A 22577-nucleotide genomic window follows, 5' to 3' on the forward strand; every position below is an offset into this window, starting at 1 on the left:
CACTTGGCCAGGATGCCGCCACCGGCTCACGGCCCCACGTTATAAACAGTTTGCAGGGGAAGGGCACCAGCTAGGGTTGGCTGCTTGGCTAGGGGAGGTCACGGGGTACCCACATGGAAGGACGCAAGGACGCCCCAGCACCCAGCCTCTAGCCCAGGGAAGGGACGACAGCAGTGATCTCATTATTTTAACTCCTTTTAGAAGTCAGTTTATTTTAAGCATATGCCCTGTTTTCCACCCCCCAGTTCCATGCCTCAGAGGGTCCAGATCCTCTTTATTCTTAAAAATATTTTTGTCATTAAAGAAAAGTGCTTTGTTTTCACAGAACGTAAAAGAGATACATATGCATGGGAATGAAATTCAGATGGTTTAGGAAGTTCTGAAATGAGACATGGTCCACCCCGTCCCTCAACGTCCTATAATCTCTCTCCCCAAAGGTGACCATGGCTAAGGCTCTTATATATCCTTCCCGAGGCTTGTTTTCAGTGCCTGTGTCCTCACACCTTGCCATGGGAAGGCTACTCCTCTACGTTGTGTCCTGAAGCCTCAACCATGTGTGATGTGCGAGGACATGGCAGGGAAGGCCAGACGGGCCTCTTCACCCAGAGCTGCTCCCCTCATCACCGCCCCAGGGGTTTCTCCCTCACCACGATCCCAGCACACCATGCACAGGAGTTCTGGCCACCCTGCGGTCCAGCAAGGAGGGCTACGCTGCTGGCCATGGAGGGGGTGTTCGTCTGTGAAATCTGCCAGCCCTCGTCTGGTTGGGGCCAGTAACGGTCTCATTGCCAGGCTGACTTTGACTGCTGTTCCGAATCTTCTTGCCTGTCATCTTCAAGCCCGGTTCCCACTGCAATGAGTGGTGATTTTTGCTTCTTTACGTGGGAGACCTTTTTGTCTCTGAGAACACCAGTCTCCTTTTGCATCCATAGCTCAAAACCGACGCAGGGCGTTAGGATTTGGGGAATTATTTTTAGCCCAACTTATTCCTTGAATCTTTCTGAGCCCTTCTCTGCAGTTGGAGCTCAAGACATATATATGTGGTCAGTGAAGGCTGTGGAGATCTTGAGGATGTTACTGGTGGGCCCTGCAGCCGAGGTCAGCGCACTGCGGAGGTCGTTTCCACGGGCTTTTCGTCTTTTTCTTTTTGCTTCTGCTGTTTTGCCTCTGTGGCCTAGACACTTGGGTGTGAAGCCTCAGCCTCTTAGAACCATATCTATTCATGAGGCCCCTCTCAGCTCCAAAATTAATGATTGTTCAGTTCCTTAAAACAAAAATTATTTACTATGCTCACAGTGAATAAACATTGATCATACTGTCTGCATAATAAAATTTAGGAATAACAACCTTTGACAAAAGACTGCTCAAAAGGCCCAGAAATGTTTTCATGTACGTTTAAAAAGATAATAGAAGTTCTGTGTTAAAAATTGCCTACTTCTTGCTATTAATACTAAAACCAACTTCCTATTCCTAAAATGATTCCCTCCGGATCCATTCTTGGACATCTTCTCAGGTTTCCTACCTGCTTTTTAAGGGCAGTCTGGGTTTAAAAAGGAGAGAATCAACATTTTTTAAGTAGGACGTTCCCAGGAAAGTACAGTCTTCTGGTTCCCCGTGGGAATGGTCCAGGCTCCACCTTGAAAGTTCATCTCCATTAAATATGTTCATCTTTACTTGGTCCTTGCCACCTTGATTTAAAAAGTGTTTGTAAGCACAGCTGGGAAGAAGGGTTGATGTGGGCAGTCATGCAGGGGACAGAACCACGTTTGAGGGGTCGCGTCAAACCCCAGATTCCAGCTCTCTCGGGCCAGAGTCTTGTTCACGGCTTGCAGTAAGGTGATGGTCAGGCAGCCCGCGATGGTGTTTTCCTTTACAGAAACCAGCACAGGGAAGATGATATATTTAAGAAATAACCATTTTATCAAATGCGGACTATAATGGATTAGAGTAAATGAGAAAACTCAGTGAAGCCCTGCAGGCTTCCCGGGGGGAGAGGAGCTTTCCCACGAGATTGTGAATAAAGAGGTATTTTTCTTTCCCTTGACTCTTTGTCCACTAGTTTCTGAAACTGAAGTTGACAAGAGGCGGTTGATTTTCTGCAAATGGCCTGGGCATCAACCAGAAGGTTCCCAGAAGGACCAGGGAGAAGCAGATAGTGGTCCCCAGTGCCTGGGTCTCTGGTGACCTTGAATAAAGGCATGTGGAGCTACTGGAATGCTTTTCACGTTCAAATCCTAGAGCTAGTTCCTTGAGGTATTCTGCCTACATTTCAAAAGATAGAGCTGATTGAAGAGCTGATTTTCCAGAAGTTTTTATGGAATCTCATAAGCACAGCATTGATTCACCATCCCTGCTGGTCTATGGGCAGGAGATTGATAATCTGGGGCTCCAGTAGAGGCACGGGGAAAAAGGCAAGAATGAAGCCCATATGGGGTCTGTCTCTATGTCCTCAAGTGATTATCTTGAGGAATTAGGACAGAAAGAAGACATTTTTTATCAGGCACTCTCTAAAACTGTTGTTTGGAAACCTGGCCTTAGGACCATGTAATTTGGATGAAATCTAGCACATACTGCATGGATGGGAAGACAGAGGAGTTGGAATCCAGGGTTCTGGTCCTCAATTCACGACTTTGGCCAACCCTCACCTTCCCCCCTTTCTAAGAGCTGACTGGCTGGCAGGGCTCTGGCCGTCTTCCAGCCTTCTCAGGTGGAGCCAGGATTACATCTGTGTCTTTGTATTTTGTATCCAGGTTTCTGCTGAGTCCAGCTCCTCCATGAACTCCAATACCCCACTGGTGAGGATTACAACTCGCCTCTCCTCAACAGCAGACACCCCCATGCTGGCGGGGGTCTCCGAGTACGAGCTGCCAGAAGATCCAAAATGGGAGTTTCCAAGAGATAAGTGAGTACTTCTATGGGGCACATCCCTGAATGGAGATTAAGTATAAAATGGGGATATTGGGCTGACATTTTCTTTTTATTACCCTTAACTGCCAAGGTCTTGCTGTGATGATGTCAACAGGAGTGGGTAAGATTGTATCTAAATAACCAACTCTAAGAAAAACAAAGAACTAATTCTCTCTCTCTCTCTCTGTCTCTCTCTCTTTTGTAATAGTTCTTTTAAAACAGAGCTACTAAGCCATGGCTGATCCCCAAACAAAATGGTACCTTGTTAGCATTTTTTTTTTAACTTTCTAGATAATTCAAACCCAGTCAAATGGAATAAAAGTGGGATTATCCCATTTATAAAACAGAGTTGACATTCCAACTTCTGGTTCCTAGAACATGTCTATTCTACAGTTCATTTCCTTAGAGAAATTAGGTCTAGCATATAAATTGCCTTAAGAATCTTCACCCAGTGTTGCTGTTTTTAATAGTTATTAATATAATATTGGGCTGGAAATCTTCAAATACGGTACTTGACATCGAATTTCTTGTGGTCCCTAGTGTTTTCCTTATTGGATGATATTGATGTGTTCCAGTCAGATGTTCAAAGTGTGGCCACCTGGGCTCTGCTGAAAGCATTGTTGGGAGCTGTGTGTCTCTTGGTCTGGCTTCAAGTTCAGGAACTTTGGATTCTATTGGGCTGGATTGGAATCCTGGCTCTGCCAGCCAGTGGCTGGGCAACCTTGTGTGAGTTCCCTGATTCTCTTTGAACTTCATTTCTGTGAAATGAAGGTCATGGTACAGACCTCCCAGGACTGAGCAGAGTTCTTGGCTCATGTGAATTTCCCTTCCTTCCATTTCCCTTCATAACCTGAGAGATCTGAACTGCAGATCTCAGCAAGATGGCAGAGCCGGGCATCGAGTCAGTGGACAGATCTTGGACTACCAGCCCCCAGACTCGCCTTCTGAAATGAATACGATGGTCACTGAGGGGCTGTTGGCTCATTTCCAGGGTCTCTCTTGTAGTAATCAGAGTCCAAACAGCTTGAGGATAATGGAGGGTAGAAATCGCTGACTATACATCTGCATCAAATCAGCTGGAATAAGCTTTTGACTTGCTCATGTACAGCAACCCTATTGGTCTTGACATTTGCACTATCTCCCTGAGATTATGTCGGAGAAGTGCCTAATTACTAGAGAAGGAACTCATACACAAATTTGGAAATACAAAGATAAGCTTTTCCAGAGGCTGGATATCATGCGCTCTCTTTGGAAGGAGAGATAGCTTCCAGGGCACTTGTAATTTTGACTCACACAGCTCCAGCCAGCTTTGTTTTCTACTGGCTCGTTACTTTAAATAATAAACAGCTCATTTATTCATGTGCAGCATACGTCAGAACCAAGTTATTGTACCTGTATCATTCTGTTAGAGTGTTAACGGAAATGATTTCCAGTTTATGTGTGTACTGTTCGTTCATTCAGTACTTGTTTACTGAACACTTACCAGTGAGGTACCAGAAAAAACAAAGAATGATTTCTTTACCTGTAGAATGTGGAAAGGGGGTGTTTCTCGTGAGCCCTCCCAGCTCCCTGGTTTGATTAAACAAGTAGGTGGGTTAATGTGCACATCCTATGGATATAGGACTGAGTTTGGGAGCTGTGATCATATTTTAAGAAACTGCAGCTCTCAGGTTCAATCTGTAGTTTTTGCCACCTGTGACACCACCGGCAACAGTAGCAGCCTGTCTGTTAGCTCCCACCCGGGGTACCCGGAGTGTGGAAAATCTGAGTGCAGAGCATTTCAAAATAGTGTTTAGCACAACCGTAGGTGAAGCAGATTTCCAATGAATGAAGCCTATTTAGAAGCAGTTTATTAGATCGGAGGCAGACGTTATACAAAGAAAGGATTGTCATGCTTGTAGCAGCAGGGCAGTAGGACATAAATTAGCCATTTTTCCAATGCAAATGTTTATTTTCTGCGAAGATATTAAATTTAATTTTAGCTCAGGATAGAAAGGGAATGACCTCAGCATAGCACACACTGCCCTCGGTCTTTGCTGTGACTTCTGCAAGCCATTGCGTACTTACCAAAAATACCGCTTACTAGTGGCAGCTTGGTACTTTGCTGTGTTATGCTTAACTGAAAAAACCGCATTCATAAGTATTCCAAAGTCTCTTCCATTCGGTTGGTTTCTGGAATGCCCAAGGAGTCTATATGGCTATTAGTATGATGTATGTAGAGCTTCTGAGCTTAGAAATTTAGTGTGTTGTGTTCGCTTTGGATTTTCTTCATTATTAATTTTGGGTAGTCATAAGGATTTCTAAACAATTATGTCAAAAAAAAATTCCCCCAATTTCTAGCATTTCCTTTTTCCTTTAATGAAAAAATAGAGATCCCTTGAAATGCGTTTAAGATTCATATCTTGTAACTTGGCCCAGAATGTGACCATAAAATCCATTGGTATTCGAATAATAGCGATTTTTAAAGACATCACAGAGACAAAAAATAACAGCTTTAATGGTTTTCTTTGAGATATCCTAAATTATGAAAATTCGATAGGCTCAAGATCAAAAGCTCCTTGTTTTTAGCACTTAGGAAGGCTGACCACCTCACTTGCAAGGATACCGTCCATAAAGAAAATAAATGGAGAATACAAATGTGAAATTCAATAGCTGTTCCAGCAGTAATTGACATTCTCTAAAACGTCACTAAGAAAATACTCAAGCGCATGTGTACCCCAAGTCTCATTAGTTCCATATGATAAATGCTCCATGCTTTTGTAAGCCGCTGAAAGATTTTTATATTGAGTTCTGGAATTTCCCTCGCTACACCAGATGCTGTTTGCTAATCCTCTCTTTACACATTTAGGCTGACGCTGGGCAAACCCCTGGGAGAAGGTTGCTTTGGGCAAGTGGTCATGGCTGAAGCAGTGGGAATTGACAAAGAGAAGCCCAAGGAAGCAGTCACTGTGGCCGTGAAGATGTTGAAAGGTGAGTGGGGTGGAGGTGGGGAGGGTGGGGGAAGGGCGGGGTGAGGGCGCCTTATCAAGAATGTTCCTTTTGTGGCATGTGAACTCTGTCATGGCAGGAGGTTAGAGAGCACATAGCTGACCTAGGGGTTGAGAAGTTTTCAGTATAAATCAGCATCTCGGACAGACTATTTATCTTGAGCTGTGTGCACTTATAAAAAAGAAAAGCCAGTTGTATTGGAAAGTGGCAGCCTCATTCCCTTTATATTTGTAAGTGCTTAGAAAGTATCGACTCACGTAGAATTGATTATTTTAGATGAGTGTTGGTATGTCGGATTCAGGATCCAAACCTTCATTTACAAATGAAGGAAAATTGGCCCTTTTAGAGGGAGAAAGGAGGCTCAGGGAGAGGAGGACACACTTGCTCCTTTGCAGGAGGAACAAAGCAGGGATGACGTTGTCTGTGGGAGTCGCTTGGGAAGCTGGAAGGGGACTCACCGGATTGGTGCTGGTCCAGAGCCTTCTGGGACGTGTGAGCCGTTACCCAGGGATGTAAACATCGAGTGGCGTTCGTGGGAGCCTGAATGTCTCTGCATTAACCTTCCAACCCTGCTTCATGCCTGCGTCCAAGGAGCTTAAAGAACTTTTAACCATTAACTTCATCCTCCCACAGTGTTCTTTTATGAGAGCAGTTACAGGGAATGGTTGCATTATAAATCCCGTTGGAGGCATCTCAGAAAGGACACCCCAAGCTGAGTTTTCCCCACGTGTCCCAGAGGAGAGAGGTCTGTTCTTGGGACATGGGTGTGTGGGGGGGTGCCTCACGCATTGTGGACGCCCTGGGGGCTAGGCTTTTTCTTTCTTTCATGGGTTGTTTTTTTTTTTGTTTTGTTTTGGGTTTTTTTGTGGTACATGGGCCTCTCACTGTTGTGGCCTCTCCTGTTGCAGAGCACAGGCTCCGGACGTGCAGGCTCAGCGGCCATGGCTCATGGGCCCAGCCGCCCCGCAGCATGTGGGATCTTCCTGGACTGGGACACGAACCCGTGTCCCCTGCATCGGCAGGTGGACTCCCAGCCACTGTGCCACCAGGGAAGCCCTCTTTCATGGGTTTTTGTGGGATAGTCACCACGTCTCTCCCTGAGGGGAGGGAGCAAGGTGGAAATAGTAAAAAAAAGTGTTGGGTGCTTTTTTTCTGTTTGTTTTTTTAGCTATGGATCTGAATGGCTCCCAAGGCACACTAGGGTGTTTTGAGCTGCTCCCCACTTTGGGGTGTGATGCCTGGGAGGACTGTGTTCTCGCACCCTGCGTGTCTCAGCTCCACCCACAGAGGCAGCCAGCCCTCTGCCTGCATCCTGCATGGCCTGGGCCTGCCTCCTGTGCCTTTGCCTTGGTGAGTGGCAGGTGCAGTGAGCTGTGGGCTCCCACCGGCCGTCCCAACAGCCCCTGGCCATGTACCAGGGCCGAGTATGCGGAAGGCCCAGGCTCCCGGTCTCTGTGGACAGAGCTTCTGATTCGGTTTACGGAGCTCAGGGGAAGGAGGTCTGGGAGTTCTCTTTCTCTGGTTATTTCAAGGCTGGCCTTCCCTTAGGATGGAGAAGGACATTAGCCACAGAGCCCTTATGACGTGGCCGTTTTTACAGCCAGTGGGTGGCTCAGAGCTTAGAGGAGACCCCACAGTGTCACCGCAGTGGAGCCTCCGCATCCGAGGGGCAGGCGCTCAGCCCTCCACGTGAGTCTGCGTGGATTTTACACTCCAGGCAGTTGTGTTGCTCTTCCTGTTGTGAAGCTAAAAAGCTTTATGCAGCATGGCTTCTATCCATACCCTTACCTCATTTTTTTTTAGTAAGCCCAGATTCCCCCATATTGAATTAGCTCAAAGGGGGATACCTGCAGGAGAATCTAGCCACTCTTTGGAAGCTAACTGTGAGCCTGTGTATGCAGAACCTAAGCCATTCTTGCTTGAAATTATGGAGCAGAGGTTTTTAAAACCTTAACTTTTTAGGAGGGGAATCCCAGCCCCTTTCGAAGCCCGTAGAAGGCGCACACACGCACTTTTGTCCTCAGTCCGGGGTGTCCTCTGAATCCATCTGTGAATGCTCCATGGGCTGCGAGGGCTCAGCTTAGCAGCACGTGGTGCAGAGAAAGTCTGAAGTGATGTGAAATGCTCCCAAACTCCTCTTCCTCTTCCTCCCCGGAAGTCCTCACAGTTGCTTTCAGGCCCCATGAAGTTTGATGTGATTCTCTCAGGTACCTTAGGTCTGCCAGAGGATGGAATTATTTCACGATAGAGAAAAATGCCCCCGTGTTTGTGAGGTTTGCTGGAAAAGATTTGGCCTTGGCATCCAAGGCCTATATATTTGTTATGACTTTTGACCCTCTTGACCCCAAATTAGCTATTCGACACCGAGCGGGGCAGTGCTGGGCCCTTCCCGCTTCACCAGTAAGATGAGGGAGATGATTTGGAAAGTTTTTCTGGTTCTAAAATTGACTTTCATGCTGTATCAACCAAATTTTCGTCAACTAACAGTAGCAACCAAGGAGTCAGAGGAAACTGATCTGTAATTTACCTAATGTTCCTAGATGATGCTACAGAGAAGGACCTTTCTGATCTGGTGTCAGAGATGGAGATGATGAAGATGATTGGGAAACACAAAAACATCATAAATCTCCTCGGAGCCTGTACTCAGGATGGTGAGTAGGAGGGAAAAGAGCTTTCATCCACATGACCCAGGGTTCAATGTCAGCATCGTTTTAAAAATGGATGGACTCTTAGATCTTGCTCCTAGGGCCTCTCAAGTGCATGTTTAAAGTTTTCCTTAAAAACCTCCTCAGGGGGAATTCCCTGGCGGTCCAGTGGTTAAGACTCTGAGCTCTCACTGCCTAGGGCCTGGGTTCAATCCTTCGTCAGGGAACTAAGATCCCACAAGCTGGGTCTTCCCTGCTGGCACAGTGGTTAAGAATCCACCTGCCAATGCAGGGGACACGGGTTCGAGCCCTGGTCCGGGAAGATCCCACATGCCGCGCGGAGCAACTAAGCCCGTGTGCCGCAACGACTGAGCCTGCGCTCTAGAGCTCGCGAGCCACAACTACTGAGCCCACGTGCCACGACTACTGAAGCCCTCGTGCCTGGAGCCTGTGCTTCGCAACAAGAGAAGCTACCGCGAGGAGAAGCCCGCTCACCACAACTAGATAAAGCCTGCACAGCAACGGAGACACAACACAGCCAAAAATAAATAAATGAAAGTAAATAAGTAAAAAAAAGAAGTAAAATCCCACAAGCCATGTGGTATGGCCAAAAAACCCACAAAAAACCAAAACCCGTCAGGAAGTGTTCCTGGCCACGAACACAAAGAAGACGTTATGACTGTGCCTGGGTTCTGGGGGCGGGAAGGTGGGCATTGGGCGACTCTGGATGGGAAAGCCTATAGCGTCCTCCTGTTTTTAGGGCATAACCTGGAGGGTTTTCGGGAAAGGCAGCCTCCTTATGTTTTCGTTTTGTAAGTGCTAAGAGAGATTTCTCCAAATAAGATCCTACATTTTGGTTGACAAGTTCTTCCCTTAAAGTGGGGATTGAGGAACCCATGTCTCGTTATGGGTACCAGGTGGCTGAGCTCCCACGAGTGGCCTGAAAGAGGGGAGATAGATAGGAAGGGGCACATTATCTTCCTCAGGGGAGCGAGACTCCTGGCTTCTCTCGTGGATGATCTGTGGCACTTTGCGAATCAGTCTGATGATAATTAATGAACTTGAAGATGCCTGTCTTTGCCTCAGCAGTTTCCCTTTGAGGTCTATACCAGGAGTCAGGAGACTTTTTCTGTAAAGGGTGATTGTAAATATTTCCGGATTTGTGACAACTACCCATCTCTGCTGCCGCAGTGAGAAAGCTGCCACAGACAACACAAAAATGAATGGGCCACGTTGTGTGCCAGTAACATTTACACACAAAAACAGGCTCGTCTATACCATGGGGAAATTATTGCACGTATATATACAGAGACGTGCATAGCGGTGTTCACTGCACCCTGTTTGCAATTGCCCAAACCCGGAAACAACCCATAGCGGGATGGAGAAATAAATGTGTATTTATATGATAGAATCTATGTAACTGTTAAAAGGAATGATCTAGATCTATTTTTATCAGCCTGACTGGCTTCCAGAAAGATAATATGTGGGGGGGGGGGGCGGAAATGGTGCAAAGCTATGTCTTTATTACTCATTGATGTGATTAAAAACAATACATTGTTTATTGATACGTAGGTATCTGTAAAATAGTTAAAATGCACTACAAGGACCAAATTTATGATAGCTGTTGCTTTCCAGGAGGGCGCAGGTGAGAGGCTGGGCGAGACAGGGAAAGGACACTCACTGTAGTATCGCCGTTTTATTTCTTAAAGACTGTTGAGTCTATCTCGACCAAGCGTTGGTTGTCATTTGGGGGAGATTAGAATGCAGGTGTTCTATTTCTGTGTGTGCTTTCTGTATGTTTAAAATTTTTTTAAAAATGATAAAGCACTGGGTTGGAATAAGTAAAACTCCTTTGCTGAGCTGCCCCAGGGCAGATCCGGGCTTCCCTGCCTCTCCAACCTGTGTTCTCGTCCACAGGGCCGCTCTATGTCATAGTCGAATATGCCTCAAAGGGCAACCTGCGGGAATACCTCCGTGCCCGGAGGCCGCCCGGGATGGAGTACTCCTATGACATCAGCCGGGTTCCCGAGGAGCAGATGACGTTCAAGGACCTGGTGTCGTGCACCTACCAGCTGGCCCGGGGCATGGAGTACTTGGCTTCCCAAAAAGTGAGTCCTTCCCTCTCTCCTTGGTTGGGTGGATTGCAGTGAAACACGTCTTTGAAGAAAACAGACCACTGGGACGTGCTCGTTTGCTGAATCAAGCCCTTGCCTGTCTTGTACGACCTGGAGACTGTGTCTTGTGTTATTCACATTGGGGTTTAATGAACTCTTTAAAAGCCAAAGCCTCATAACCAGTAGTGACACCACAGAGATGAGCAGAAAAGATGTCTCTTTTCGCAGGCACGGCTGGCCGTGGTCTGCCAGGGAGTCGGCTCTCCAGGTGGACAGCAGTTGGGTTAGGGGGGCGCTGCCTTTAATTCTGAGGATATTTTGGCTTTATTTGTTTTGTGGTTATTGAGTCTTGGGACGTGGACTTCGGGTGTTGTCTTCATGGTTTTGAGTTTGAAATGACGTTAAATGGTCTAAGAACAAAGCTCAAATGAAGGAATATTTTGGTAACATCGAGTGCCAGGCATCCGCTGGATTTATTTTGTCTCGTTTGGCGGGGTGACCCTCTGTGGTTAGAAGTTGGCCAGGTCCCCTGAGGTGAATCGCCTGCATTCCGAGCATGCCACACGCAGTGGACTTGAAACATCTGAGTTATTGTGAAAGCGGTTAGACAGGTGCCCAGATATCCCCTGGGGCATTGTGGACGGCCCAAGACGCCCTTCCCTGGCCCACGCTTGGGGGGAGTACACAGCTACCTTCTTGGGCAGAGGTGGGTCAGTTCCTAACCGCGCTGGAGCTTAATGCAACATCAGGGATTCCTCTGGTCCCCAAAGAAGTAAGAGCCTCTGGTGGGCGTGGACCGTCTGTCCCCTTGTGGCCTGGGCTGGGTCCTGGCCATGCCAGTCACATGAGTGAGCGAGGCAGCCCCTGTCACGTCACACCGAGTAGGGATTTGGGGACCGGTGGCTGCACCTCAGCCCCTGCTGACTGTAGCCGTGTGGGAACACGGCCAGAGCCACCACATGTTCTCTTTTTTGTTTTTTTTATTTTCAAGATAGTCAGAGCTTTTTTTTTTTCCTGTAAGATGTCCCAAAGTATAGGTTTTAGGAAACCGAAACAAGGTTGTGCAATTGTGTACACGTGCGTGTGCACAGCGGACTTTGCCAGCTGACAAGTCTTTAGCAGGAAGAAACAATCAGATCTAGAATGTGGGACATTTGACAAGACATTGCTTCGAAATGTCAGTGTCACAAAAGACAACAAATGCTGGGGAGATGGTTCCAGATTAAAGGAGGCTTAAGAGATATGACAACTGAATGTACATGCGTGATCCCGGAGGGGATGTGTTCTGGATGGGAGGTGGGGCTGCCGCTTTCACAAAGGACATTTATGGACAATTGAAATGTGAAAGTGATTGGGTAGTAGATAATGTGACTGTTTCAATGTTACATCTGGGGGTGGTGATAGAGGTCTTGTGTAAGGTGGGAGGTATGTGCTAATGAGGTCTGCAGCTCACTTTTAAGTGGTTCAGCCATAAAACGTGTGTGTGTGTGTGTGTGTGTGTGTGTGTGTGTGTGTGTGTGTGTACAGGGAGGCTGGGTATAGAGAGAAAGAGAGAGCAAGGAAGCATAACAAGTGAATCTGGCAAACCTGGATAGCTGTTGTTCTCTTTCGCCTTTTCTGTAGCTTGGAACTATTGCTAAATAAAACCCTGGGGAGGCAGCCTGTCCGCAGGCTGCCTGTCCTGAGCCTCTGGTCCTGGTCGCCCTCTGTCCTCCTGGTGTGGGAGAGGGAGGAAGGATTTTTTGAACTCAGCAGGGTTCTGCTCCTAATCCAAAGTGGTGGGAGACTGGCCTGGTCATTTTATTAATCCTTCAACGAATATTCCTGAGCGTTTCTGACTCAGGTGCCTGGTATCCTGGGTCAGGTGACTAGGACGGACATAGTCCTTGGCCTCTTGGAGCAGGAACTATGGGGGGCAGCGGGTGAAATCAACAATAAATGTGGGCATGTGAAAGGCTGAGGACCATGCTGTGGAGGAAACCGACGGTGTGAGGTCAGGAACAGGGGGGACCTGGGAGGTTTCAGGGGGAGGTGGAGGGCGAGCCCTCCCACAGAGGGACGGGCTGTGTGGAGCCTCTAGGGCGTCAGGGCCTGACAGCCTCAGGCAAGGACTCTGCCCTGTGTTCTGGGCTCTGGGGAAGCCACCAAGGGGGAGTGATTTTGATCAGGTTTGTGCTGTAAAGCTGGCTCCTGTGACCATGGTTTGGGCTGAGGTTTATTGGCCCCGATAGACACGAGGGAAGTAGGTTGCTTTGGGATATATTTTGCTATCAGGACAGTTAGTGGATTGAGTAGCTATAGGAGGGAGAAAAAGAGGAATCAAGACTGACTCCTGGATTTCCAGCTTGAGAAACTGGATGGTGGTGCAGCTTAATCAGGATGAGGAAGATGGGGGCATGGGGCGGTGGCAGGGATAGATTCTGGTGGGAAATCCAAGGTACGTTTTGAACATGTCTGAGGGTCATTCAAGGGCAGATGTCAACCAGGAAGCTGCGAGCTGAAGCTCAGCTCTGAAGGCTGGGCTAGACACCGGAGCCAGTGAAGGAAGTGTAGTTTCAAGCCATGGGAATGGATGGGTTCTCCTTGGGTGGGGAGATTGGGGAGAGACAGAGAAGAGGGGGAACAGAAGCCTGGAGTCAAACCCTGAGAAAACTCTCAAATCTAGAGATGGGCTGAAAGCACAGGAAAAGATGGAGGAGACATGGTCAGAGAGGGTCAGAGAGGGAGGAGGGAACCCAGAATGCGGTTCACAGAGGCTCTGGGAGGAGTCTCAGGAAGGTGGAATAGGAGAAAGGAGCTGGTGGAGTCTGGCTTGTGGAGCAGTGGTGGGTCCCCACCACCCCCTACAGCCGAGGACGAGATCCTGCCTGCTTTGGAGCTGCTTGGTGTGGTGGAGAGAGAACTAAGGATCAGGTGAACTTGGCAAAATGGGGAAAAGGATACATTTTAGAATGACAAACTGAAAATGCCCTTCTTAATAGTATTGTAATAATAATAATGATCATTATTACTAATCACTACCACTTTGTGAGAGCTTAATGTCTGCCAGGCATGGAGCAAGCGTTTTACATACAGTATCGTGCATAACCCCAGAACAACACAGAAACAGGTGTGTTTAAATCCCCATCTTATGGATAAGGATGCAGGGGAGTGTTTGGAAGTGCCAGGAAAGCTTTGAGCCCAGGTATGAGGGAGTCACTGTCCTCCTTTCTGAGCTGGGGACTCATCAGCCTGGAGAGGAAAGTGGCTGGTCCCAGACCTGGCCTTTTTGTTCTCTACCCACCTATCCTGCTCTCAGGTATTCCCTGCCTCCCTGGACCGAGAAGAGGACCACTGAGATGCCCTGTGTTGGGGTTTTGTTTGCTAACCCAGGGTGGGGTAGAGGGGACGGAGTCCTGTTTCCTGAGGCTTTGTAGTTGTGTTTCCAAAGCTCTTTGCTGAAGGCCACCGGCAATTAAGGACCTAGAACAGGTTTGAAGCAGGTTCTAGACCCAGATCTTAAGAACGGTCCCCCGAGTGGAACCTGCTTCCAAAAATGGAGGGCTTATTCCTGACAGTGGAAAATGAAGAAGCAGGGGACAGGTCAGCCCCGTCACACCCATTCCCTCCCGGTGGATGGCGATAAGTTTGTTAGAGACCTGCCTGAGGAACTGTTGGGTGAGACATCTGGTTCATTGCTGATGGAGTGTAATTAGGAATTCAGCTCAATGGCCGTTTACTGGGTCAGGTTCTGTGCTGGGAATGTAGAGGTGAACCTGGAGTCCTGCCCTTGACCTGGGGACGCTGGGGGTGGACAAGTTAAGAAACTCCATGATGTGTACAGTAATACAATTAGGTGATGTGGGATTTGAGCCTTCTACCAGTTATGGAAGCCTTTCTATTTTCAGTGCAAAGTACACTAATTTTTCTTTTTTACAAAATCCTAAGGCCAGTTAAACCTCCAAGGTGTTAAACTTGAGCGGCTGTTTTTGTTTTTGTTTGTTTGTCTTCTCTTTTTTTTAGCAAACTCTAACTTCCCCATCTGTAAAATGGCTATAATAATACCCATCTCATAGGCTGCTGTGGGAATTTAATGTGATCAGCTGTGCAGAGGCACCCAGCACACTGTCAGGGTCATAGAGGTGTTAGTTTTCCTTCCCTTAGTGACCTGTTGACCTTTGCTTATTGAAGAAATGGAACACCAAACAGTCCGAGAGCCCTAGTTATGTAAAATGGTCAGCTCTTTGCACTGGAGAATAACTCAGATTTCTGCAGATGATGGGAATTTGGCTTGACTTTGATTATTTTCTTTTTCTTGGTATTGGTTCCAAGTCTCTTCTTGTTCAGCCCAGAGGGTGAGCTTTGGTGTCTCCTAGCACCCTGGGATGCGGGAGGTTGGTGCTGAGTTCTGGCTCTCTTGGAGAAAATGGGGGTCGCCGTCGTAGTGACCCTGAGTTGAGCCCTTATGTGTGGTCAGAGCCCCACGCACAGGGAGTCAGATTCTTCTGACCACACAGCTTGCCAAACTCACAGAGTTGTGTCGGCAGGGAGCACACCACTGGGAGAGTTTGGCCCAGGGCTTGGAAGTTCAATTTGAAGGGGCCTCCAAAACCAGGAACACAGCTCCCGCCCCAGCTGGATCCCCGGGAAGCTTCTGGGAGCTCTCACATTTCCTGCTTCCATTCTGGCCGGGCACAGGCATGCCTGTGGTGCTCTCCTGCCTTCCCTTCAATGATCTTAGCCCATCCAGGGGGCCACAGAAGCAGATTAAAAACAAGGAATAGTTGAAGGGTGGGCAGAAAAAAATTATCCCTCATTTATTCTTCAGAGAGAGTTTGGTCTGCTCCTTTTTCAATGGGCCATGTTGTGGAGTATCAATCTCAAATCAGCCCCATTTCACCCATGTCAGATGGGTTGATAAGACTCTCTCCTTCATATAATAGTTAGCCTTTGCCTAGAACCTGTGTAAAAGTGTCTGTTAGGGATGTTTGTTCACTTCTTTTTTTTTTTTTTTTTTGGCGGTGCGCAGGCCTCTCACTGCTGTGGCCTCTCCCGTTGCGGAGCACAGGCTCTGGATGCGCAGGCTCAGTGGCCATGGCTCACGGGCCCAGCCGCTCCGCGGCATGTGGGACCTTCCCAGACCGGGGCACAAACCCGTGTCCCCTGCATCGGCAGGCGAACCCCCAACCACTGCGCCACCAGGGAAGCCCTGTCCACTTCTTTATACCTTACCATTTCGAAAACTAAGAGGTGATGATTTGGGACCCTAATTACCATGTATCCTGGTAAAATCTTGGTGTATTAAAGTACAGCTAAAACACTTTTAACAGCTTACAAAAACATATCATTTGTAGAAAGGAAACATAGAAGTTATAACGACTAGAGCTTTCTGAGAGCAAAGAGTTAGTATTGGAACCATAAATCGGCTGCCCTGTAGTGAGCATCTCAGCATCTGGCCCCCGTGTATGTGGCAGACATAGGTTGGGCCCCGTGTGGGGACCAGGTGTTGGGTGAGAACTGGACAGAGAATATGAATAGACAGGCATTGGCCTTCATATAAGCCTAGAACAGATGTGATCAGCTCCTTCAGAAACATAATATGAGGGAAGCAGAGAAGATGCAATAGTGCTGAGTTTGAAGCACGGAGACCTGTTGGAAGGGTGATGAGACCCCGGACTAAGGGCTTAGCAGTGGGAACGGAGCCGGGTGGACAGATTGGAGAGGCATTTGGGGTTTGAAATCAAAAGAACTTGGGAGGAGTGTGTAAAGAATTCTGGTGTATATATCTCAGGTGTATACGAAAAAGACCAAGAAAATAAGAATAGAGTAGAGACCTTGAATTTAAAAGCGCCAAAGGGATGTCAGTGTGGAAATGTCCTATTGGAAATGAGAATCTGGATCCCAGGAGAGAGGTCAGGTTAGAGATAGGAATTTGCATATCTTCTGTATGTATCCAAGAATGGAAGCCATGTGGATATGTAGAAATATACAAAAGTAATGGGACAGGTCCTCTATTTTGAGGGAGAGAGAAGCTAAAGCCAAGGAATCTGAGGGATCGGGGAGAGAGAAAGAGAGTGAACCAAGAGAAGGGGTGGGTTTAGAACTCAGTGGGGGGACGGTTTCAAAAATGAGCAAGAGGGGGCTTCCCTGGTGGCGCAGTGGTTGAGAGTCTGCCTGCCGATGCAGAGGACACGGGTTCGTGTCCCGGTCCGGGAGGATCCCACATGCTGCGGAGCGGCTGGGCCCGTGAGCCATGGTCGCTGAGCCTGCGCGTCCGGAGCCTGTGCTCCGCAACGGGAGAGGCCACGACAGTGAGAGGCCCGCGTACCGCAAAAAAAAAAAAAAAAAAAAAAAAAAAAGAGCGAGAAAGGAACAGTGTCCGGAACTGCAGAGGGGGAAATAATTGTGGTATTAAAAGAGGTCATTTAGGTGTTCATAATACGAAGGATGCCAGTCAACTGCAGATAAAAGGGCATGTGTTTTCTTACCTACCTTTGCTCTTTGAAATAGTTGGGGCCTTGGTCTTTTTATTTTAATTAGAAAAGAAATACCAGTTTTTTTTTTTTTTTTTTGCGCTATGCGGGCCTCTCACTATTGTGGTCTCTCCCGTTGTGGAGCACAGGCTCCGGATGCGCAGGCTCAGCGGCCATGGCTCATGGGCCCAGCCGCTCCGCGGCATGTGGGATCTTCCTGGACCGGGGCACGAACCCATGTCCCCTGCATCGGCAGGCGGACTCTCAACCACTGCGCCACCAGGGAAGCCCGAAATACCAGTTTTTTGACGTAAGATGTATTTTCTCTCTGCATTATAAGAAGTGCGTACGTTACCTTTTTATTCTTGTAGCATTCTGAAATGAGTTCTTTCTCGATTTCAGTGCATTCATCGAGATTTAGCTGCCAGAAATGTTTTGGTAACAGAAAACAATGTGATGAAAATAGCTGACTTTGGACTGGCCAGAGATATCAACAATATAGACTACTACAAAAAGACCACAAATGTAAGTTGTGGCAGTGATGCAGTGGGAAGGGGTGGAGAGGTGGCACGGAATGTTCCAGGTGAAAGATGTTGCTCAGAGCTAGAAGGACCAATGCCTTTTTATTCCTGTTCTTTTGCCTTACTCTTTACAAACTCCTCAATAAGCACATTTAGACTACAGTTAAGATACTCTTGGTAAACGTGAATCCGTCTTATATACAGAATAATCAGCAGCAAGAATCTTCGTAAGGCTCCTTGTCAAGAACTTTCCTAGCAAAGGTTAGAGCCTGGCAGTTTCTGGGTTAATTTTCACCTAGGAGTTGGTCAGGGTGTGTCTTCCCGCTAGGGAGATAGATGATCATGAGAATCCAAGGAAACGACATTTTATTAACGTGTCCAAATCTGTGCATCTCCCACGCTCCGTGTAGTCCCAGTTGAAGCTTATTTCTGTGCTAATGACTGTCCAGCAAAAACCATTAGAGTGTCAGCTCTTAAAATAAACAGGGCACAGCCGGGTTGAACCTGCTAAAATAAATCGGTTTTAATATATTGGTTTGTCCATTTCTTCTACACTTGCAGGGCCGACTTCCAGTCAAGTGGATGGCTCCCGAAGCCCTTTTCGATAGAGTGTACACCCATCAGAGTGATGTGTAAGTAATTCCCTTGTCTCTGCCTTTTCCCTCGGGCTGAGTTGTAAAAATCTGTACATTCTTTGCCTTCCTTCATTCTTTGGTCCCTGCTGCATTTCACACATGCAGAGAAGGTGCAGGAGCTGGCCTTAGAAAGGATGGATTTTATGGTAGGCTGGTAACCAATGCTCTGTTACTAATCTGCCCGGCTTCAAAGCGCACAGGAGGTGGAACCACTAACCTGCTCCTGCCAGAGCGGAAGTTCTCCCCCTTGAACTAATTCACAGATGTGCAAGTTCAAAGCTGCTATCTAATTTGCCAAGCTGTTGGCACGTTCTTCGCGCCCTTAAACTTTTCCTACTTGAGAGTAGCTTGTCCTGTTTTCCCCGTCCTAGGTTTGTCCTCATAGGGGAAAGCTGGTTGGCACACGGTCCACTGGGACGATCTCGACAGGGCCTGCTCCCCGTTTATCTGTTGAAAAAATTCTGATCTTGTCTTAGCATCCTTGATAATGTTACAGAAATAGAGTGCAAACTATACAATATTTCTATTGGGATACACTTAAAAATATTATTAGGGCCAGGCTCCAACTGGTATTTTAGAATTCCAGCTTTGGAAATGTGGTCGAAAGATGTTACCATTGTGAGAAACTGGGTGAAAGGTACAGAGGGTCTCTCTCTGTTCTATTTTTTGCAAGTTCCTACGAATTAAAAAATCAGTTGAGCTACTCTTGTTTGTGTGGGTGGGAAGATTTCTGGGGCAGGCATGGATCCCATGCTATAGCCACTGGTCGTGTTCAGCAGTTCCAGAAGGAAAGTGTTACGATTCCCAGTTCTGCAGTGAGCACACTGCCTGGATTGTGCTGCTCTTCTCGCTCTGCACAAAACCAAAGGCAGTTTCATTTCTGAAACTCAACAGAATCAGTGAGGGTGTATTTCCAGGGACCTAGGTAAATGCAGGATTCTCGGCCTGATTAGCTCAGGAATTGTGAGTCTCTTGTTGAACAAGGCTCCGGATCCAACTGTGGGTCTCCGCACGGTCAGGAATAAATTGTGCCCCGTGAGATGTTTTCACTTTCTGTCGTATGAAGTTTGTCTGGGGCACAGGGCTCCTCCATCCTAATCCCAGCCCGGCACTAACTCCCTTCATGACCTTAGTAAGTCGGGAAACTTTTGTGTGCTCAGATGGTCCACTGGCCACCTTGGGCAGCTGTTACCTCTCAGAATCGGCATGCTGGCCTTAGTCTGTCAACTGCTCATACTGTAGGTCACAGCCCTGGGCTCAGGCACGTAGGCCGGTGGAAGAGCTGGACAGGAGCATAAAGAGCTTTGCAGTTTAGAAGTTCATGTTTATAACACTGCATTAAGACAAAGAGTTTTATTTGAGAGTGATGGAAGGAGGAAAAAACCCCCAAATCTCCACCCTCCCCTCTGCTCCCCAAAAGAGTGAGGGCTTACTATCACTTGTCTGTGGATGGAAAATTCCATCCGAATAGCCTCTGGGGATGCTCTTTGGGGGCAGGAAGGGGCAAGTTGGATGAACTGTAGGAGGGCCCCGGTCAATTGTCTTTGAATGTAAGAAGTAAGTGGGCGTTTACTTTCTTAACTGGGCCTGTTTAGGTCTCTGTGATTCAGATGGATTACTAATGCTGTTTTCTCCCTTCTTTGCAGCTGGTCCTTCGGGGTGTTAATGTGGGAGATCTTCACTTTAGGGGGCTCGCCCTACCCAGGGATTCCCGTGGAGGAACTTTTTAAGCTGCTTAAGGAAGGGCACAGGATGGATAAGCCGGCAAACTGCACCAATGAACTGTAAGGGCCGTTGTCTCTCCCGATGCCCCAGGAGCCCCTGCCCGCCAGTGACGCTTCTCCTGGATACTTTGGTTTTCTAAGGCCCCTGGTTTTTTAAACATGTCCTAAGAAGAAGAATTGCTGAAACTTTCTGGGCCCAATCCTGGAAATGAGATAGAAAGCTCCATGGGCAGCCCTGACTGTCCAAAAGAAAGAGCATCCTTCTGAGGTGTATGGAGCGAGCTTCAAACCACAGAGGGTGTCGGGCTGCCCGGCCGAGGGCTCCTGACTTCACACAGCGAGCCCGGTGATCTTCCTGGGCCACTGTACTGTGCCTTGCTGTTGTCAAAGTGACAGGAAGGTACATCAGGCTTCCCACATACACAAGCTCAAAAGCCGTGGGGCTGCCCCCTTTCCTCATGGGTTGTGCCTGGCCCCTGCACAGCGAGTGGAGAATGGGTGCTTCTGCAGCCTCTTTGTGACCATTGAAAATTGCTATTATAGATGGACCTCAACCACATTCCTCGGGGCGAATGAACTAGCGTCTGGTTACCTATATTTTACCCATATTTTAGTGCAGAGAATTAAAAACTTGTCCAGTTGCCATCCTTAGAGTACCCGATCTGACTCTAAAACCATGAGCTGGTTTCTAGCAAAACCTACCCCGCACTTTAAGTGGAATTACATTGTGTTGGTGACATGGGTCTTGTGCAGTAAAGTCAGTGCTTTGGAAAGGAGTCTCTCCTCCCAACCCCCAGAATTGACTAAGAAGAGGGATTGTTGTCCCAGAGACCGCGGTCTCTTGGGTATCGTTTCACGGGATTTTACATCAGTAATCCCATGAGTGCTTTTTGGTGTACAGTGGACATCTGATGAATGGCCACATTTTATAGTATGTTATATAAAGGCATTTATTTATTTATTTATTTATTTATTTATTTATTTATTTATTTTAACATCTTTATTGGAGTCTAATTGCTTTACAACGGTGCGTTAGTTTCTGCTCTGTAACAAAGTGAATCAGCTATACATGTACATATGTCCCCACATCTCTTCCCTCTTGCGTTTTATTGTGTTCCCTGTCATTCCTGGTGCTTTTGCTGCCTTAGAGGGTCTGTCGGAACCCATCATCAAGATAAGGCCTGGGAACCTAGGCCTATCCAAGAGTTAATCAGGAAGTGAAGGTACAGCCCAGTGATAGCAGATTATTTCTTAAGAACCTTGCCTTAAAGTTGTAGTTTTCAAACTTCAGTTTTTTAAAACTGAGGAACCTTTGTTCAGAGTGTCAGGCAGATAACAGTAGAGCAGCTTTGGTCCAGGCAGGGGCCCGTGGGGAGGGAAGACCGGATTCCCGCCTGCTCCTATAGGGCTCTTCCCACAGTGTCCAAAAGTGCCGTGGAAATGTGATACCCTATTATAAGTCACTGCCACAGGGATACCAGAAGTCAGCCGTGAAAACACATGGAAGTGTCTTTTTGGATGGCATATATACCTTCCTAAAACATTTTGGTTAACGTGATGTTTTTGTAAATCAAAGTGCTTTTCAGAGGAATTAAGCAGTGCCTCTTTTGGCAAAGTGGATCACCACCCCCTAATTTAGTTGCTAGGGAAGTTCTGATACATTTTCATAATTGAGGACATCTCTCCATATTGACTATTAAGACTGGCTTATAGCCATGCCCCCTAGTACTTAGGGAATTAATTCACCAAGGAAACCCATCTCTTCCAGGTATATGATGATGAGAGACTGCTGGCATGCGGTGCCCTCACAGAGACCCACCTTCAAGCAGTTGGTAGAAGACTTGGATCGAATTCTCACACTCACAACCAATGAGGTAAGAACCTCCTTCCAGAAGCCCAGGGTCCTCGCTTGGGAGACCAGCACAGTTTTTGAAATGTAGCCTCCCCTGTTGGACTCTGGGGTACAGTTTACCCTTGTTCCACAGGGGTCAGACAGAGTGAACCTATGTGTTCCTCCCAAATCCTGACTTTTCTCAGAACTACGTCTTGAGAGTTCTGTCTCACAAAACCAGAGACAGAGGACCCCACCTGAGGCTGCCCCTCGCTGTGGCACGTGGGCGGTGGGTCCAGGGTGCGTATATGTAGGAGGATGGGGAGAGGAAAGAAGTGTCCGACTGCAGTGTTTGGGTTTGCATGGGAAGGAGCTGGGGTTTCTGTGCTGGTTGGATCCCTTGCCCTGGTCATTAGGGTGAGGGCTGCTGATGGTCCGTTACTGATGAGCTTGATGGGATGCATTGAAGTTGTGCCATTCCAGCTTCTATATAACACATGACACAGCTTCTATATAACACATTCCAGCTTCTATATAATGATGCGACCCTGCCTGGTCACAGCGTAAATGTACACAGAGTTTCCTTTAATGAGTGACTTACAGGATCTTTAAGTGAAAATTCATACCTTTTGTTAAAATATTTATTTTCTAGAAAATATAATCTATATCAACAAAAGAAACTCTCTTTTGTCGCTCATTGTCCACACTCGGCCATGTCAGTGGCTCCTTCGCCATGCAGAGTCATCTCTGGTTGTGGAAA

At 47.4% G+C, this 22577-nt stretch overlaps 1 protein-coding gene across 9 annotated transcripts in view; it reads left to right on the plus strand.

The window, feature by feature from the left end:
* The window catches only part of FGFR2 (fibroblast growth factor receptor 2), a 105353-nt gene that overhangs the window by 78768 nt on the left and 4008 nt on the right, over positions 1-22577 (plus strand). For all 9 annotated transcript variants that reach the window (XM_081228251.1, XM_081228252.1, XM_081228255.1 and 6 more), the window contains 8 exons: positions 2751-2902; positions 5756-5877; positions 8436-8546; positions 10458-10648; positions 17509-17631; positions 18189-18259; positions 19909-20046; positions 21755-21860. In XM_081228251.1, coding sequence (XP_081084377.1) covers positions 2751-2902; positions 5756-5877; positions 8436-8546; positions 10458-10648; positions 17509-17631; positions 18189-18259; positions 19909-20046; positions 21755-21860 — 1014 coding nt within the window. The remainder of the gene's footprint in view (positions 1-2750; positions 2903-5755; positions 5878-8435; positions 8547-10457; positions 10649-17508; positions 17632-18188; positions 18260-19908; positions 20047-21754; positions 21861-22577) is intronic.

The sequence above is a fragment of the Mesoplodon bidens genome, assembly GCF_964165515.1.
Source record: "Mesoplodon bidens genome assembly, chromosome: 1".
In the NCBI taxonomy this organism is placed as follows: Eukaryota; Metazoa; Chordata; class Mammalia; order Artiodactyla; family Ziphiidae; genus Mesoplodon; species Mesoplodon bidens.